Source organism: Chiroxiphia lanceolata, chromosome 2 (assembly GCF_009829145.1).
Source record: "Chiroxiphia lanceolata isolate bChiLan1 chromosome 2, bChiLan1.pri, whole genome shotgun sequence".
NCBI classification, from domain to species: Eukaryota; Metazoa; Chordata; class Aves; order Passeriformes; family Pipridae; genus Chiroxiphia; species Chiroxiphia lanceolata.
The window spans coordinates 10,839,457-10,860,145 of NC_045638.1; the positions used below are offsets into that span (position 1 = coordinate 10,839,457).

The 20,689-nt window shown below is 36.6% G+C and overlaps 1 protein-coding gene across 11 annotated transcripts in view; it reads left to right on the plus strand.

Moving 5' to 3' along the window:
- The window catches only part of DMD (dystrophin), a 922,945-nt gene that overhangs the window by 591,140 nt on the left and 311,116 nt on the right, over nucleotides 1–20,689 (plus strand). For all 11 annotated transcript variants that reach the window (XM_032679549.1, XM_032679551.1, XM_032679556.1 and 8 more), the window contains one exon: nucleotides 6,238–6,473. In XM_032679549.1, the coding sequence (XP_032535440.1) occupies nucleotides 6,238–6,473 (236 nt within the window). The remainder of the gene's footprint in view (nucleotides 1–6,237; nucleotides 6,474–20,689) is intronic.

Sequence of the window (20,689 nt, forward strand, 5' to 3'; positions counted from 1 at the left end):
ACATAGTATATGAAAGGGTCTTGTGCTACCTTTTTTTTTTTAGTTTTTGTCTGCTTATTTCTCACACTCACTAAAAGTGATCCATTCATACCCTAGCCTTTTGCTTTTCAATTTTTAGTGGGCCCATCAGTCATGCTGAACTCTGCCTAAGGAAAGGTTCTCAGGGAGTGCCATGACAATGCTATATTACTAAAAGGAGACTGAACTTTGGAGCAGTTTATCTTTCAGAAAGGTTTGGATGGAACAATCAGTCCAAGCAGATTAATGCTACCTCTGTTTACAGATATATATTACAATCTTCAGTTGGTTTTGTACTACCTGCCCCTGGTCAAGTAATAGTCCAACTAGGATCAAATACTGCAGATTTAAAACTTTTTCCACCACATGTAGAGCAGTCAATTGAGTGTTTACATACACTGTGCCAGGATTATTGCCATGTACTATCTCCAGTCTTAGCTGCTTCCTTCCCAAATCGTTCTCTGTCCTTACACTATTTCCAATGTGGTTTTTGGAGAATGTTTGAAAATGAGAACATAGCTTTACAGGACCATGGAATAATTGAGGTTGGAAAGGACCTCTGGAGGTAATCTGCTGCAACCCCCCTACTCAGGCAGGGTAACCTAGAGGAGGCTGCCCAGGACCATGTTCATGTGACTTTTGGGTATTTCCAAGAATGGAGATTCTGCAACCTCTCTGGGGCAAGCTGTTACCCTGCAGGGACCAGTCACCCTCGTAGTCAAAAAACACTTTCTGATATTCAGGGGTAATCTCCTGTGTTTCAGTTGTGCCCATTGCCCCTTTTCTTGTCACAGGGCACCAGTGGAAAGAGCCTGGCTCTATCTTCTCTGCACCCTCCCTTCAGATATTTATACGTGTTGATGAGATTCCATCCTGAGTCTTCTCCTTTCTGGGGTAAACAGTTTGTACTCTCTCAGGCTTTCCGGAAGGGAAGCATCGGCTCCGTCTACCTGTTGGCAATGATCCTCCTAATGCAGCCCATGATAGCATGAGCCTTTGTCACAAGGGCACATTGATGATTCATGTTCAACTTGGAGTCCACCAGGACCAAAGGACCACGAGTGCCTTTTCTGTACTGACAGCTGGTCAGCTCCCAGCCTGTGCTGGTACATGGTGTTGTTCCCCCCCAGGAAGTGCAGGATTTTGCACTTCCCTTTGTTGAACTTCATGTCACTCCTGTGATGTTAAATAGGATTGGACACAGGAGTGACCTCTGGGCAGCACCACTACTTACTGGCCCTCAACTAGACTTCATGCCACCAATCATGCCCTGTGGACCCAGTGGTTCAGCCAGTTTTCAGCCCACCTTACTGTCTGCTCATCCAGCCCACGCTTCCTTAGCTTCTCTGTGAGAATCTTATGGGAGACAGTGTTGAAAGCCTTACTGACATCAAGGCTGTCAACTGCTGTTCTGCCTGTGTCTGCCAAGCCAGCTGTTCTATCGTAGAATGTGAGCAGTTTGGTGAAGCAGAACTTCCCCTTGGGGAATCCATGCTGCCTATTCCTGATCACCTTTTTGTGCTTCATGCACCTAAAGATTCTCAGGATTACTTGCTCCATCACTTTCCCAGGGTTTGAGTTGAAGCCTCAGATTGACCTGTGGTTCCCTGGGTTCTCTGTATTATCCTTCTTGAAGATGAAAGTGATATTTGCTTTCCTCCAGTGTTCAGACACTTCCATTTGCCATGATCCATCAAAGTTTGTGGAAAGTATCCTTGCAATGACATCTACCAGATCCCCCAGCACTCACAGGTGCATCCTATCGGGGCCCATGGACTTATTTATGTATTTCCAGTTTGCTGAAGTATTATCCAATCTGATTCTCTTCTACAGAGGGCAGTTTTTTAGAACTCTCAATTCTGTACATGGAAATTACCTTGAAGTACCTCCTATGGTCAAAGAAACTATTAACATTACACTTCTAGTTATCTTGCACATAGAGAAAGTATTTGCAGCTCTTTGCAACAACAGGCCATAATCTGAATTTTGCACTATGCAGCACTAAGTTAACTTCAGCTCAATGTTTATTTACCTACTTATGTGGTTTATGTAACTGAAATCCTTAGTGTTTGGTAGCTTCTACCTATTTTTTTGACAGACATTGGAATATGTTCTTATTCCCATTGCAACCCAGTGTTTGTGATGCAAGAGTTTTTCTTTACAGTGAATGAAAGACATATCAAAACATCTTTCTGTTGTGTTTGAAGGAATTCATAGAAATTAATTTTACAATAAACAGCTTAGTCACACTTCTACATATAAAAATGAGGATGGTAAAAAAATTCTACCAGATTTTCCTATGACAGAGAAAGAAAAGTCTGAGAAAGCTGACACTTACCTTTCTACTATAAATTTAAAATTCCGATGCTGTTTATTAAATTAATAATAGCAACATAGTCGAAAACATAACTTTTGTAGTTATGTTTCAAATATAGCAGTACACATTTACTTGTAAATCTTTTTCTTCAAAGAGTTTTAACCTTGACTTTCTACTTTCTTTTGAATCCCTAAAGGGTCTTTAGTTTTGGTCCCTCTCTTCATCTTACTGCACAGACTATTTTAGATCTAAACATCAATTAATAATCCCATAAACTATCAGCTTGTTTTACCTGTAATAATCAAAATAATATATAATGTATAATGATTTGTTACGAATCATTAAGAGCTTTGCGAATTAAAAGGAATTGCAGGCACTTACCTTGTATTTTAAACTCATGACAATAACATATAATGTGAATGTTCCCTAAGTGTTCATGAAATTAAGTACAAACTGTTACTCATTTATAATTATAAAAATTACTATGTATGAAATATCCCCAATATTATTACCAACTCTTCTTTTTCTAAGAATTGTTTTTACTTAATATTCAAGGCTAAGAAAATCAGGCATTAGTATTCTATTAAAGTAGAAAAAGACTCATTTTGAAACATTATTTTTGTCTTTAAAAGCTGATTAAATATTGAGAAAATTCTATCTTAGAGATACAATTCTCTATGGGTGTATATTTTCTAGATTTAGAGTTGTGGGTGGAATTTTGTTGGCAATAACTTTTGATCAATGTAAAGACTTTATTCTGAGTTCAGATTATCAGAAAAAAACATTCCTTGCTTTCAAATTTCAAAGTTGGTAGGGTTTTTTTGGGTAATAAATTTACATTATTTATTATAGTTAATCAGAGCTCTGTTGGCCACTGTATTTCTACTATTTTTCTTTCAGAACTCCTTTGTTACCCAGAGCATTTGGCAATATGTAACCCTCTCTGCAAAAAGTGTTATTGGGAGTGAGCACCTGGCATGGAGGGGCTGTATTGCATGGCAGGACTTAATGTTATCTTAACTTTATTTCCTTAACTCTGAAGGACAGAGAGAGATGAGACTGTTCATTTATCACTGGAACAAGTCTAAAGAATAAATCAGTCTCAGAACTGTCTTTTCAGATCTCTCTCTCTGAGAAGTCTTCTTGGATTTTAAGAATATGATTGTGGATGCTCTAAGCCTGTAGAAAACCAGTTGCAAAGACACAGCATAAGAAAAAAAAGTAAAGGAAAAAATGCACTTTAGTAGTTGACAGAACTTCACCTGTGTGCTACTGTGGAGTTTAGTTGTTCCAAATCGAGCTCACAATGATAAAGTGCTTGTAAGATGACACTGAGACTTCCCAGGAATTAAGCAAAACCTGTGCCACGTTCCAGTCAGCAAACTGCTGCTTTGCCTGCAGAGGGAATACTCAGTTGGTCTGTCACTGAAGTCAGTGTTACCTGTGTTAAAATAACAAATTCACTGAGTGATGATGTCTGTGCATATGCCACAGGGTACAGGTATCCTTCCTCTGTTTGCTCAGAGTGAGTAAAATGCAGCTGGGTTTCCTTGACTAAAACAGGAACAAAGTTTAGTGGGTGTATATTAGTCTTATTCATTGTATGAAGGATGTAAGGCTGATATCTGCCTTAATTCCTGCTGCTAACAATGGAACTAAAGCTCCAGGCTAGACATGCAAAATGAATTAAAATCTATATCCAGTTACTGTGTTATTTCATCTCTGTCAAAAAGCTTTGACCTAGTAGATGCAGTTACCTTACGTAGCTACAACTTGAACACTACTTACAACATTCTGAAGGATGGTTCAGAACATTCCTGTGAACTGAGGCGGTTTTGCTTAAAGACTTTTGCTTGAAAGGGGTGTTGGAAGGGCTTTGAATCTCTTGGAAGTGTTGTCATTTTTCCTGTCTATTCCGTTCCTGTTCGGTGCCTAAATAAGGAGCTTCATTCATTTTGAGTTATCAGTTTGACCCTCTCTTAAAACACAACACTGAAGGGGTGGAGGGGAAATTCTTTCCTTGCAGTGACTTCATTCTGCTTTTCTTATTTTTGCATTTAATATTGAATTTCAATTTCATGACACATTTTAGTTATTTTCACTCCTAAAGTTTAACATTACAGATTATTTTCAGGATGCAAAAATTACCAATATACTCTTGATTTCATCCAATGTATTTCAGAGCTCAAGAACAAGTTGGAAATCATGGCTATCATTTTGTATTTTTTCCCCCTCTATTCCTGTTCTTTGTTGTTTCATTCCTTGTTTAGCAGCAAAAAGGGCTAATGGGAAATCACCTTCAAAACTGCACATTTGTGTGATTCATTGTCTTAAATTCTATTTGTCCTTTTGGTTTTGTGATTTATCATATTACTGAAGTGAACCAGTATAACTAACTATTAAATAAATTGAAAGATAAGTCCATAATTGTTTTCATGATGTGTTGCAATGGCATAGAATTTATTATTCAGATATTTGAAAAAAAAAGAATCTGATTCTAGTTTTGCATTTATAAATTACTTGTCCTGGGGAAAAACAATCAAACTTATAAAAAACTCCCACCAAAACCAAAAGCAACAAATCGTTCCCTTTGAGTTACAGAAACTGTCAGTGCAGTTCTGGATAAATCATTTCAGAATGAGATCTGTTGCTACATATTGTGTAGTTAATGTTGATTTATATTTGTCTATCGATTTTAGTCCCTCATTTATACATTTCTGTTGAATGAACCATGTCATATCTGTGCAAGCATGAAAAAAGAGCAATAAGGGACAGGTACTGTTTCAAGTGGCATTTTTGTTCTTGTGTTTTCCCTATTTTACTATTTTTAGTTTTTGACTGGTCTTTTTAAAAAAATGAAAAAAAATTAACAAAATACAATTCAGTGTAGCCTCATCTGCAATAATATTGTCCACATGGAATTGCTTTTGCATGATTAACTGGAGGGCAAAAATAGTCCAACGTTTCACAGACATCTATTTGTAAATAGCAAAAATCAAGAAGAAAAAATCAGTCTTGATCTTCTGAATGACTGCATACCTCTCTGTCCAATGGTAGCTATCTGTGGCACCTCTCATCATTTTTGCTGCACAGAAACAAAATGTGCTCCAGTGTTGGGTGCTTTGCCATTCCAAGCAATGAATAATTAACAGATTATTTAAAACACAGCTAACAGATCAGGAAAAGACACTAGAAGAAGATGAGTCCATTTTCTCCAAAGGGAAGGGGAAAAAAATCCACAAATCTCCAAATCCACAAATCTCCAAATAATAGCACATAATATTTTCAAATTATGAGGTGAAAAAGTAAAGAATTAGTCAAGGCTGAACTTCTTCTTTTATAAGCTTCCATATTGGTCACAGAGCCTATGGGAAATATTTGGTGGTAATGGTAAGTGAGGAGATTGTTGGTGAGAAAATTTCACAGCTACAGAGTGACTTGGAGACTGTGGAGGAAACCTGTTTCTAGATACGTGATCAGGCCATGATACACTGGATAATCTGACCAACTCTTTTCAATATGTCTCTGGCCTCAAGAGGTCTAACCTCACTACTAGATTTTTTTGAAAATTACTCATGTATAGCAATACTTCAATGACCTTGAGCGAGGGGTTCTTAATACACTACGAACTTTACTTGTGTTACTGTATCCCACTGGTCTTTTAAGGATGCAGTTTGAACATGATGAGAATACTGGATGTTAGGCAGATATTATGATAGAAATACATGGAAGAAATAAATTCATATGTTCTTTTAATTTTGATTTTCATATTTTCAGTAGAGATAACATCAAGAAATGAGCTTATTTCTGTGTTACTCTTTCTACCGCATAAATTCTGTTACTTAAATAAACATTTACCATAGTTCATTTATTCAGTAATTTTAGCATTTTTTTTCTTTCAGTAACTTCTGGTGAAACTGTTGCTGTGGATACACAAACCAGGGTAACCAAGGAAACCATCACCTTCAAACCAGAAATGCCATCTTCTGTGCTTTTGGAGGTTCCAGCCTTGGCTGACTTCAATAAGGCATGGGCAGAGCTCACTGACTGGCTTTCTCGACTGGATCGAGAGATAAAATCTCAGAGAGTGGTAGTAGGTGATCTTGATGACATCAACGACATGATCATCAAACAAAAGGTATGAGAAACACTGATTTTTCAAGTTGAAAGCCTCATGATCTTTATTCTGTCTTATATTCTTTCCATTAGGAACACAGGAGAGATGATAGGTTGCAATACATGTAGTTGTCCTACTTTATCCCTTAAACACAATTACTGGATGAAATGTTTAGATAATCAATTGAGCGAAAAAGGAAGAGTATTTAGTATTTTCTCTGGTATTTAAAGCAGATCTCTTTATAGTGCTTGTGCTTAAGAGTATGCAAGCCAATGGGTGAAATATAAGAAGGAATTGCACAGTAAGCTCCAGGTTGCCAGGAGGAAAAAGACCCTGTTAAATACCTTTTCATATGTTACTTCTGCAATAACTTCCTGAAAGGCTTATATACTCCTGCAGTTGATTTATCAAAAGCTCCTCAGTTCTCTTAAAGAAAACATCATCTCATTAATGCAATTGTTTTGTCAGCAAAACTGCATCAGTGTTACTTATCTTTGAAAATACAGAAAAATATAGAAATACATGTGCAAGGAAAAAAGAAAGGCTAAATTTTAGCTACTCAGTAGCAATAAAAGTAATTTGGTATTATGCAGCTTCAAAGTAATTACCTGCCTTCTAGATTTAGCATTACTTAATATAAAAGATTTGGCCTGCATGTGCAAAACTTTTCAATGCTAAATTTCCAATGAGTTCGGTTCTAAACTGAGTTTAAGACTCTCTATTACAAGATTCTCTTCTTCAGTCTCCTCCTCTTCCTCCTCATAATAAAAATCTGATTTATTGTGAGAAAGATATTGACATTCTTTCACTTTTCTTAAACTAGAAAGAGTGGGAGAAAAATTGGATACATTTTTCTGAGTATCTGTACTAAGATGTTTTATTAGAAGATATGCTGATATCTCATGGGGTTCATTCTGCTTGTTTTCTTATATTTCCCTTTTTCTCCGGTGTTTTAAACTTTCTATTTTTGAGACTTTTGGTTTTTCCTATCTTCTAGATAAATAAAATACTTGTTTCATCTTGATTAATGATCATAATATTTATAAAGTAGAATTATATATGGCTTCATTAACTAAAATATCTTTAAAATGACATGGGTATATTTTAATAAATGATAATTGCAGTGTCACCTACACAGGACATTAGGTTAAAATAGCTGTTATGTCATTGTAAAGGTTGAGGGCCAAAGAACACTTGTTTACACGTAATCTTTTAATCTTTTTCAGAATAATTTTGTTTTTAAAATTTTATATTGTCAAATACTTGGTTCATCATTATACAGTTTTCTTACTTATGATGCCTCACTTTAGCATATTTTTCTGGCAGGCAAAATTCAAAGCTTGCTTCCTACTGCAGATGTCTTTGACTTAAATATAAGGTTAGATTATTAACTCTTGAGAATTTCAGTTAATGTTATACATGTTATAAAATGAACTGCTTCGTATTTGCATTTCATCTTTATTCAAGGCTAAAATATTTTAGCACTAGTGCAGTCTGTTCCTGGCTGGGTAGCCCTGTCTCTTTTTTTGATACCATGCTGTGCTGGTAACAAAACCAGCAGGAAAACTCTTTTTTGTTGTGCTTACCTCTCTAATTGGCTGTGCAACAGAATGTGACATTTAATATATTCTCTGATGAAATGGAAGAATCAATGTCTAAATATAGACTGCAGTTCTGTTAACTGTCTCCCTCTTCTCTAATGATAACCTTAATATCGCTTAATACACGGAAATTAATCTCACGAAATATTTCATTCTTCTTGTAAATCTATCACTGGAGTATTAGGTAAGAGTAACACACAGAAATTTTCAAAACTGACAAAGAATTCTAGGTTTCTCAAAAAAACTCCTGCTTTCTTATGTGTAGGGTGTCTGCAGCAGTATGTGAGCTGATGGAGTTGGACATGTGGGTACTTGACTAATCTGAAAAGTCGGGCCAGATATGACCTAAGTTGGAAATCCAAAAGTAGTGCTTACCTCCCCTGATCTTTATATTCTGTAGAAGATTATAATCATACCTCTCCTATGGTTGTGATTTAAAAGTCATTGGAAGTCACACTATTGCATTGTGGTTTATTTGGAGAGTTTATTGCATTTTTACAGGCATCTCAGTAAGATTTAATGCAAGTTCCATCTTTGTAGATTGAGCTGTTTTTTTAAAAACGGTTTTCTGACTTTAGGTATAAAATACCATCTTAACACAGCCAACTGCTTCCCTTATACAAATTCATCATTACAGAGATGCATGCTCCGTGAAGGCTGTTTTATTATAATACATCTCTAGCTGCTCACCCAGAATTTAGAACACTTCAAACTCCTGTTCGTGTGCTTCCAAACTCTTACTGTTTTGGGGTTTTGTTTCTATTTCATATGTCATTCAAAACAAAGAGCCACATTTCTAATAAGAAATTGAAATGTCAAAGCAAACATTTCAAAAGCAAAGAAATCCCACATCCTAGCAATGTACGTAACAGGCCATTTTCCAAATCACCCAGGTAAAAGTAAGTGGCCTTAGGTTGTCCTTTCCTTCACGGCAGCATGTAATGTTGTTGAAGCTCCATCTCTGAGGGCATTTTGGTTAAGTTCCCTTCAATTTGATTGTGTCACAAGATCACAGCCATATTTTTCCTCCATAAAATTTAAGACATCATTAGCCCTCACTTGAACTTTGCTTGGAGCTGATCACAGTGAATTGGTACTCTTGTGTGAATAGTATGTACACTGGTTAATTATGGAATAATAAAACTCAAAAAAGACAACTATTCCAAAAAAGGCTCATTTTAGTGCAGCTTCCCCTTAATGAAAGAAACAATACAAATTAAATTCTGCTAAGTGATGCACATAATATATAGTAAAAGGAGTGTAATAAAAGAGTAGCATAATGGGTAGTCATTTCAAATATCTGTAGTTAATCTGTCAGTCAAATGAGCGGTGTACATTTCTTTCAAGCGAATACATTACATATTTCAGTCATCTGTGATTGTATATATCTTGTTAAATTCTCTATAATTAAACTAAAAGACACTAAAAAGTGTGTAGTAAAGATATTTAATACCAACATTAGTGTCATCCATGTTTTCATTAAAGGAAAATTATTTTACTCATGTGCTTGAAGACCGGTGTTTTTCAAGATTTGATGCTTGATGAAAGAAATGTAAAGCAGGCTCACAAGAGACTCGTGTTGTTCCTTTAGAAAACATTAAATGAAGCAAGTAAAGTTCATGGGAAATACTGTGGGTATATAATATGCCGAGATGTAAGTAGGTGAGGGACATGACAGAATATGGTTTAACCAGCTGCTTCATTTCAGTGTCCTTATTTCAAAACAATCAACATGCTCTATATTTGAAGGTCAGGTGGGGATGCTTTATAGAAGAAAAAACTGTGGACTGAGGAAAAGGATGATAAACTCCATTTTGCTACATTGAAGAAAAATGTAAACCTTACTTAAGATGCCAACAAACCTTTACTCAGAAACTCTGCTTTGGCATCTTTGTATTTTGAGAAGGAATAGATTTCTGCTGAAATTAGTGAATCATGGATGCTGTGCAAAGCTTGAGGGTAGTTAACAATGCTGTTCTAAGGGATGAAGTACTAAAATTTTGATTTCTGTCTATGAATTTTGTGAAAGTATGCTGTCCATCCAAAGTTTTTGTAATGTATGTAATTGAAAATATGGCTTTTTATTACCCTGGATGAACATAGATTTTATTTAGTAAAAAGTATTATAATAAGCAATATTATTAATGAATGGGACTACAATTTTCAATGCCTACTTTGACATTGATTCTAAGAGCATAGGTCGAATCTTCACTGTCAGGTGCACTGGACAGGATTAATCTGAAAAAGTACTTATGTAGAACAAGACCAAGCTAGTTAATGAGACTTTTAAACAAAGAAGAGGAAAAGGTACCTTTAGGTAATGATTTGTGTCATCTGAAAGTAGTCATACAGAAAGATGTAGAGAATTTTTTTCTACTTAATTAATTTGTAACTATTAAAAAAAAAAGTAGGTTTGATCATCTGTCAGAGAAGCAAACAAAACTGGAATGAGGTGTTTTTACTACTAATTCTGAATTGATTTGCCAGTAGTTGAGAATCTTGTCCAGCTGATGGATTTTAAAATAAGAGTTAAGGAAAAATATTTGTATATAAACTGTGCAATTAGCAGATTTCAGAAGAAGGAGTGGGCTTAGTTTACCTTCCTCTTATTTCAGGATTTTTTACCTATCCTTTCCCATGGTTGCGTACCATACATTTTAGTATACAACTTTATATTTATAATTATATGTGCATTTTCATATGCAACCTTACAATGAATATGGTGATAGATTAGAAGAATGGAAAGTTTTCTGTTGAAACTCCTTTCCAACATAAAATGTTGTGGGAATAAAAATATAGTTTTCCAAATTTATATCCCGTTATTACAGAAGCAACTGTAAGTTCCAATTTAAAATTTAGAGTTCTGTTTTATGGCGTATGAATCAGTGTATTCTAAATATGCCCATGTTGAATGAAAAGTTGTGGGTTTAGCCAGAGACATTTGCATCTGTGCACATAGTTTACGTCAGAAGTGTACGCTGTAGGCAAAGTGGAGTCCTCAGCTTTTTGGATAGTGCACTTTAAGGTCTACAGAGTTTTGAAGAAGTTTCATATTAGTGACATATGCACGAAAAGACCCACATAGCACATCTTCCGATAATGTACTCTTGAAGAACATCATAGAAGATCTTACACTTGGAGCTGAACCTGTTCCAGTTCATGTGATGTGCTTAAAGGGAAGAATTTGTTAGTCCAGAATCCAAGTGTGGTGCCAGTAAGTTGGGAATTTACATTCACACTTTCTGAATCAAACCTCAGGAGCATATTTGCCCCATCCTTCCAGCTGTCATGCTGTTTTGAGGATTGTTTCAGAAGTTTCTAGGATCTTCTGTTTCCATATGAATACACAATTGCAGACATTCCCTGGGTTACTGTTGGACCAGGATAAACAATCTCCCAAAGCAGGGCTGGAGCTGAAATGGATTTTGCCACATATTGGATGATTCATTACCATTTTTGTGCATCCTCTCTAATAGCAGAACCCTACACATGACCTCATGGCTTAAATGGTGTGCAAAATCTCCTTTACCTCTATGAATTTCACTATAAGATGTATTCGCTCAGGAGAAACTATCATTATTTTATGTGTATTTCAGGATATTATTGTTGTTGTATTTAACATGGGTTATCTAGCAGAATTCTTATTTTATACTGTCATGATATGAGATTTCTAAAATTTAATCTAATTTATGAGAAGTATTGCAAGGCTGGTTTCAGTTTTTGAAGTGAATTAAAAAACCTTATAAATGAACAGATTTTTAAATATATTAGAAAAAATTGGAACCGTCAGATTTGTTCACTGAAAGGTTTTTGGGTTTTTGTAGAGTAGAGGCAAAGGAAAACAGTCTGTCAGCCTTCAAGTTTGTTTCTAAAGGTTAGAAAATGCAGCAGGATATTCTAGAGGGCTTGGAAATCTGAGTATTTAAAGGCAAAGGAAAAAAAAAAAGAAAAGAAGTCTATTAGTCTGAAAATTGGACCTCAAGGGATATAGAATATGTGTCAGGAGACTCTTTTTTTAATACTTTGTTGCTCATAAAAACAGCTGATATTTTAAACTACCTTGGCCAGCTCATTACAGTATGTTAGAGCGTATATTTGTTTTCTGCAACAGTAAAAAAGCTGTCTAAACACTGTCTTTTGGAGAGTGATTAACATCTATTTTTTTTATTTTTCTATAATGTTAGTCACTAGGAAATGCATAAAAATTGTACCTCTAAGGGTCTGATTCTTAAGTCATTGAAGTAAAAGAGATATTTTCATCATTTTTCAATTAGTTTTCAGTCAGGCTATAGATCCCCATCCAAACAAAAAATAATATGACAGTTGTGCCCAAAGATAACTTTCCTCTGTTTGCTTTTATTGGCCTATTGTGAAATAATTCGGGGTCTTTCTTCGTATTCCTGACAAATAACCTCCTGGGAAAAGATAAATTATCATGATTAATACAACTGGCATCCTGTTAGTTTCAGCAAGGAAAGGATAAAAGTGTAGCAACTCCTTGTAATTTGTTATTTATATGTTGAGTACTAAAAGCATGAACATTCCACTAAGGCCGTATTTTTCAACAATAAATATTTTTTTTTATTATTTCTAAGTCTGATCTATCTTATAAGTATAAATGACCTATTCCATCAACACTGAACCTTGCCTGACCTACTCTTTTATCCAAATCTGTCTTTTATTTTGTGTGTTTTCATTGCACCAGTATGTGCAGCTCAGAGACCCCACTGCATTGGGTCCTCTACAAACATACCATGGGTATGTAAAGAGTGTTTACAGTTATGTGCTGTCCATAGAGTGGAGATGGGGAAATCCTGCTGTGCTGGAAAGTGTAAAAACTTCTTAAACATTCATGAATTTTATGTGTGCCCAGCCAGCATAAAAAGCCTAGCTAGGTGCTGGGCTGAATTTAATAAGGCTGTAGCCCATGTGTCAAGGAAAGTGATTGTTCCCCTTTAACCTGTGAGATCGCATCTGGAGTTATGTGTCTAGTTTGGGCTGTCCAGTGTGTAGTAAAAACATAGAGGGAGTCCAGTGAAGGGCCACCAAGGTGATCAGGGGCAGGAGAGCATTTGGTGAATGAGAGGCTGCGATCTGGGCTTGCTCAGCCTGGAGAGAGCTCAGAATGCACCTGATTGCTGTCTGAAGCCATCAGATGTGAGAATGTACAGAAGATAGAGCCAAATTCTTCTCAAAGGTCCACAGCAGAAAGATGAGAGGCAACAGACACATTCTGCAGCAAAGGGAATTCTGATGAAATATTAGGATAAAAAATGTGCATGATGAACATAATAAAACACTGGAACAGGCTGTCCAGAGGTGTTGTGGATTCTTCATCCTTGGAGATATTCATCACAAAACTGGATAGGGCCTTGTGTGACCTGATGTGACTCTGAATTTGGCCCCATTTGAGCAATAGGTGGGCAAGACGATCACCAAAGGTCACTTCCAACATAAGTTATTCTGTAATTATATATGAATGCTACTCTCAAATAACAGGAATCTGTGTTCTATACCTTATCAATGAAACACACTTTAAAGGAAGGAAAACATGGCTTTATACTCTGCTTCATACCACTCTCACTTCAGATATGATTTGCTTTAAGGGCTGGGTCCTGATAAAGTTTTGAAAATCTTTTTATTTCTAAATAGTTGTGAGGATCTGTTAAGACAGTTACACAAGTTTTAGGGGCCTATATTTTTTATCAATATATGTTATTAGCAGTAGTAACAAGAAAATCTAAAAGTGGCTTTAGTTTTATTCAGAAATTGTGGGAAATATAAAAGCAGCCTGTTTCTAAATAATGATGCAATGTATAAAATTCCAATCTAGTTGTAATCATAAAATGCAAATTAAAACTAGGGGGAACAATTGTATATTTGCTCATTTTATTTGTGAGGAGATGGAGCTCTTCTTAGAGAAATAAGTTTTCCTCTGTAAGAAAATAAAAACATCAAATCCCAGCAGAGCTTCCTAATGAAGCTGATCTTGAAACACAGTTCTTTTATGTGGAAAAGAAAATGACCGCAGAATTTTAACTAAAAAAAATCTACAATCTTGAAATGTGCTCTATTGGTTTCTCAATGTGCCAAGGGTATTCTGATACTTCTATAAACACATCTTAATAATTATATAGATTCAGGGAGTTGTTAGCAGATGGACAATTCCCTCTTGAGGCAGAGCAGCCAGCAGTGTCATTATCATAGTTTTTCATGAAGGGATTGTTTAAAAAAATATCACTATCTTTTTTTAAGCTGTGAGATGTGTTAAATAACTAGTTTCTGGTAAGTTAGCTCTATTGCAGTAAAGCAAATTCTTGGAATTCCTTTTTCTCTTTTCCCAGTAGAATACTATAACAATTTTTTGCACTTAGAGAAGCTCTCATGGAGACTCCTCTGTTGATATATGTGTATATATTGTTTTATAACACTCAAGTTAAGTAATGAAAACTACTCAAATAAGTACTTTACTCAAATGTAAGGAGACAGACATCTTAGCTCACTAAAGCTCCACTGCAATATTTAAATTTTATGCTATGTAGAGATACTTACAAGTAAAAAGGGAAAATTTATAAAAACACTCTAAGAGAGGCATAAAAGCATTTTTTTTGGAGGGAAACACAGGGTTCTTGAAAATTTTTCTCCATTCCCTTACCATTATACATATTGATTTCTTCATGTGACCCACCACTACGCATGTGTTGTCACTAGATTTAAGATGAATAAACAGTAAGTTCTTGTGGTTGGGGGAAGAGAGGCAAATCGTGGGAGACAGAACTGCGTGTCTTGGGAAGCTGGCATTATGTGGGGGATTCAGGAGAGAGAATGCTGTGCTCAGAATGTGTCTAATCTTTACTCCCTTCCCCCATCTTCTTCACCTTTGTGGAACATTTTGTGGCCTGTTTGCTGCTGCCTGGAGTCCCCTTTGGCTCATCTCTTCTTCCATATATTCTCCTTTTATTTCTACTAAATTGAATTTTGTATGTCTGATTTTCCCTAACACCTCTAAGAGCTGATGTAATTTGTTAATGATGAACAACATGTTGAAGAAATGTTAGATTCTAGCGTTTCAAGACTCTCTTCTCCTTTTACTAATTAGGGATGGTGGTGGGATGGGGTTGTAAGGGTTTGTTTTTTTTTGTTTTGTTTGATAAAGAAAAAAATCCCTCCATTACTTCAAAAACAAAATCTCAAACCTTCTTAGCAGGCAACAAATTTACATGTAAATAGACAGAATAATAACTTTGCAGGTTACTACTGCAATGACATCCTAGAAAATGGATGAATGCACATGGAGTTTGAAATATGAAAGTGCTACTAGTAAAAGTGATAAGACTGTGTTTTCCTCAAGAAAGAGAAATTAAAGTATTGTTCCAAATTGAAACAGAGAATTCAGCTCTTCATACAATCAAGTGCTGAAGGAGGACTTAATTAAAAGAAAACTGGTTTTGTAGTAAATGTGGGCCATTTCACATTACTCCAATCTGTCATCTGTCTCTGTTGCTATCTAATATAATAAGCAAGGTAACAAATCAATTCCCAGAACTGTATTCCGCTGCTTTTGTGGACCATTGCTCTTATTGAGCTAAAAGATCAATTTAACTTATCACCATGGCACTCCTAATGTTCAGGTGCACATGTGAAAGATTTTGTGCAGCCAAATGTGAGTTTCATACATGAGATTTAGTCACTTCAGCCAGCTCTCAGCTTCCTTTTTCATGCTTCTGGATTTGTCACATTCTCCAGATGAATTGTTAAATGTGGAATTTGCGCCGGGGTTCATGCAGTTCAAATATCTACTCTGTTAGCTCAAGAAAAGTTTTCCTGTTAGACACTTATATGTAACTCAGTAACTATAGTTGTGTTCTACTCACAGAAGTACTGAAATATGAAAGATAATGTTTATTCATGTTTTTCTTATGGGATTATTGTAAAATGTCCAATCAGAAATAGTAGATAAAAGGTAGGAAGACCATTTAGGGTAACAAAATATGAACTAAAGTGATCCACCAAAGAAAAAAAATATGTAATGTTTAATGTTCATTTTTCTGTGCTTAAATAACTAGGTAGGGTATAACTATCCCAAATGTGCAGTGCTAATTTGTTAATGACTACTGATATTAAAATTTCGCTAATGTCAAATCTTAAAAATAGATTACAGATTTTTAATAAATGCTCTTTGATCCAAACTATTAAATCTATTGGGTAGATTTCCTTTTAAAAAAGAATCCATTGAAGTGGAAATTAGATAATGGAGTCAACACTGGAAAGATGCTGTAATGCAAGAGAGCATTATAATTTTTCAGCATCTCATGCATCTGGCCTTGCTTGTTGATAACAGGAATGTGGAAATTGCTTAAGAAGAAAAAATAAGGATTAATTAAAAAAGTATAGAGCTAACAAAATTTCAAAGTAGAGCCATCAGAAAAATTTCAATAATTGTAACTGATTTCTAGACACGACTTCTTTTCTCTGTGAGCAAAAAGCATTAAAAAATTTTAGATAACATTTGAGGATTTTGTAGCTCTGTGTAGACACAGTCTGATTTATTATTGAGGAGATCATAGTTGCCTGAAATTCAAATACTCTAACTTGATTAGCAACTTGACCAAGACTCATGTATATGTATGTTATCTCTGAATTCCATAGAAGGAAAGTGGCACATATGTGGTTTAGTCTGCCTGTTTCCAAAGTGGATGGTTGCAATAGGTGACAGGAATTGCTTCCAGGAATGGCTTATTTCTGTCAATATATGCTCAGTGACAAGCCCAGGTATAGATAGATACCTACCTACATTTGGTCTGACTCATCTCCACCTTTCTTGTGGAGCAGTTTTCTGCTGGAAAATATCTAGATGACAGCCAGAACGTTCCTCTAGGAATGAAGCAACTCTGTGATTGTCCCCAGTTAGTTCCTGGCACAACCCTGCCAACCAAGCAGTTTTCCTGTAATGTGAAACAACCAGTTCCTACCATCCATTAGCAAAAATAAGCTCAAGGATATACAGACCAAAGACTGTGATGTTACTCCTTTGGGACACTGAAAAACTCCCTGCTTTCTCTCTGTCTCTCACCTCTACCCACCATCTCTTTTGTCACCCCTGAATGCCACAGTTCCAAGTTTTAGTATTAAAAAACTCCTACCCCTCAAAACAAAACCACAGAAAAGTAATGATCTAATATTAGCAGTAGTAAAGTGAAAGTCTGTGTGTTTGTGCTCAAAGTGGCTCCTTTTTGATGTTTTAACAGGATAGTTTGACACTTTGCTTCTCTGGGAAAAAAAAAAAAAAGGAGTTGCAGTAGTTTCTAATTAGAGTAGGTGGTGGTCTTAATATTTTGGAAAAAATTGTTCTAAGGTAACACAAAGATCTTGTTCAGAGAAATATCTGTTACGTGTTTTGGCCAAGAAGTAAGGAAGTTAAAGAAATAATAAACAGAATGTGAATTTAAGCATTTTTCTTTCTGTAGGAAGAATGATGTTTTTTGGGCTGTCGTGAGTTACTGGAGATGTCTTACTGCATATGTCACAGAATCTTTTATTCAAACAAACAGTTCTGAAGGTGGCATGGTGTGGGGCTCTATATCAGGGTAAATGTCCAACCTTTTGACATATATTTTGGATGTGGTCTACCTGGATTTCAGCAAAGCCTTTGATACCATCTCCCACAACATACTCCTGGAAAAGCTGCCAGCCCACGGCTCAGACAGGGGCACTCTCTGCTGGGTTGGGAACTGGCTGGAGGGCCGGGCCCAGAGAGTGCTGGTGAACGGGGCTGCATCCAGTTGGTGTTCGGTCACTAGTGGTGTCCCCAGGGATCAGTGTTGGGCCCAGTTCTGTTTAATATCTTTATCGATGATTTAGATGAGGGGATTGAGTCCATCATTAGCAAATTTGGAGATGACACCAAGGTGGGAAGGAGTATCGATCAGCTGGAGGGCAGGAGGGCTCTGCAGAGGGACCTGGACAGGCTGGAGAGTTGGGCTGATTCCAATGAGATGAGGTTCAACAAGGCCAAGTGCTGGGCCCTGCACTTTGGCCACAACAACCCCATGCAGCGCTACAGACTGGGGGCAGAGTGGCTGGAGAGCAGCCAGACAGAGAGGGACCTGGGAGTTTGGATCGACAGGAAGCTGAACATGAGCCAGCAGTGTGCCCAGGTGGCCAAGAAGGCCAATGGCATCCTGGCCTGTATCAGGAACAGTGTGGCCAGCAGGACCAGGGAAGTGATCCTTCCCCTGTACTCAGCACTGGTGAGGCCACACCTGGAGTGCTATGTCCAGTTTTGGGCCCCTCAGTTCAGGAAGGACATTGAGGTGCTGGAGCAGGTCCAGAGAAGAGCAACAAGGCTGGTGAAGGGACTGGAGCACAAGTCCTATGAGGAGAGGCTGAGGGAGCTGGGGCTGTTCAGCCCAGAGAAGAGGAGGCTCAGGGGAGACCTCATCACTCTCTACAACTCCCTGAAAGGAGGTTGGAGCCAGATTGGCATTGGTCTCTTCTCCTAGGCAACTATCAGTAAGACAAGAGGGCATGGTCTTAAGCTGTGCCAGGGGAGGTTTAGGTTGGATATTATGAAGAAATTCTTTACAGAGAGGGTAATCAGGCATTGGAATGGGCTGCCCAGGGAAGCGGTGGATTCTCCATCCCTGGAGATTTTTAAGATGAGATTGGATGTGGCACTTAGTGCCATGGTCTGGTAACCACGGCGGTGTTGGATCAAGGGTTGGATTTGATGATCTCGGAGGTCCCTTCCAACCCGGCTGATTCTGTGATTCTGTATGTGACCATTTTCCTTTCTGGTGTCTAATCAGTGTGTCTTAAATTTCTACTGTGCATCGTGATCAGCACTGAAAGCATTTTTAAATGTTGTTATAAAATCCTTCTACCCCTTCATATGTGGCCCATATGGCACAATATTTCTGTGATGAAAACTGGTAGATGTGCCACATTCCTATAATAACATTCAGATGTGGGGTTCAGCTCTGACGAAGTGATTGTGTTTTGCAAAGAATTGATAGTGCATCAGAATGCATAAAAATTATTAGTTTGTTTGCTGGTATTGTGATTTTGTTCTGGGGCTACCCCCACCCTGACCTGTCATTAAACATGTGATAAAGAATAAGAATATGGATGCTAGGGAATCAATTTATGTCTGTGGTTATTAGATGGTAACTGTGAAAGCCTAGCATCAAAGTTCTGTGAGTCAGTCAAAACCAACTGGTTCAGCCACTTGTATTTTGTATTCCTTGACTAATTTAGAGGATGTAAAATTAGTAAATTCAGTATTAATTTACTAAAGAGGATCTCCCATGTAGTTTTGTGCAAGTCAGAGGGAAGTTCTTTGGGAATTGGGAATGAACACAGCCAAGTGGCATTCTGGGAAATGACTGTAATATGTATATTGGGTCTGATGTTATGAACTCAAAAATAGCACTTCTGCTTACCTGTGCTAAACTGCATGTTCCAGACCTATACACACCTGAAATAATAATCCACAACAGATATTGTTGATAAGATTGATTTAAAGACAGAAGACAGAAAAAGAATTAGTGGGGGTTTGTGCACTTAAATCATAATACTGATAAGGTGTATATGGATAGAAAACCCTGCATGTTTATAAGTTATTTCAGCAGGACTTATATCATTGTTCTGAGCTAGGGAAAAAGCAGGTGAAATTGTCTCACTGCTCTTATGATTATGGTTAAGAGAAGACAAGAAAGATGGATGAAGAGAGTGGAGAGTAAAGGGTAGGGAAAAGTGTAAATGTTGAATTGAAAAAGTTTACAAGACTTAGTTTATCTTCTTTAAGACAGAGTTGTGTAAAGGTCTGTATTGGTGAAGTGCACAAATTCAGTGAAGGAGAAAGATTCATAAGATAGAAATGCTCTTGGTTTTTATTGAGATTAATGTATGCAAGTTCAAGGTCGTCAACTTTCCCTCCCCCACTTCCTCCTTTTCCTGATAGACTGCAGAAGTTTTTGGGTCAAACATCACTTGCCTTCTGAGAATGATATCTAACAAGTATCTTTCTTTGAAATTTTCTAGCTAAATATGCTGAGATTAAGGAAAATCTTGCATATTGAAACTTCTATTCAGTCATGTTGGTTCATTTTGTATATTAGTTTCTTTTTTAAATTAAATTATTTTCCAATATTTCTCATCAAGGTGAGATTCATATAAGTTGTTTAATTATGAGGATTTTTAATTAATTTAATAATTTTGTGTAATAATTAGAATAATTTATACATAAGCCAGAATTGTCAGTGGAATCTGAGGGAACGGTGCATGTGACTTTTAATTTCCTTGGGTGCTCATTAGCCAATCTTAAAATCACAAATCTTAATTAAAATAACAGCACAATCTTTGGAGATCTCTTAGTGTAGAATACAAGGCATACTTATTTTTCTTTTTCTTATGAGAAAATTAGGATATTTTCACTGTAGGATTCACAGGAAATGTGTTCTCTTGGCTGCATGTTGCATTCTATGCCTATTTCTGAAGTGCATGGGCTATATGCTCATTGTTTAGGCTTTGCTGTAGGATTGTCTTCAGGGATGCCATTTAACAATATGTAGGATAAATGATTCTTAAGCCTTTTTCAAATGATGGGTAAATCACCATTTAGTTATTATTTTCAAC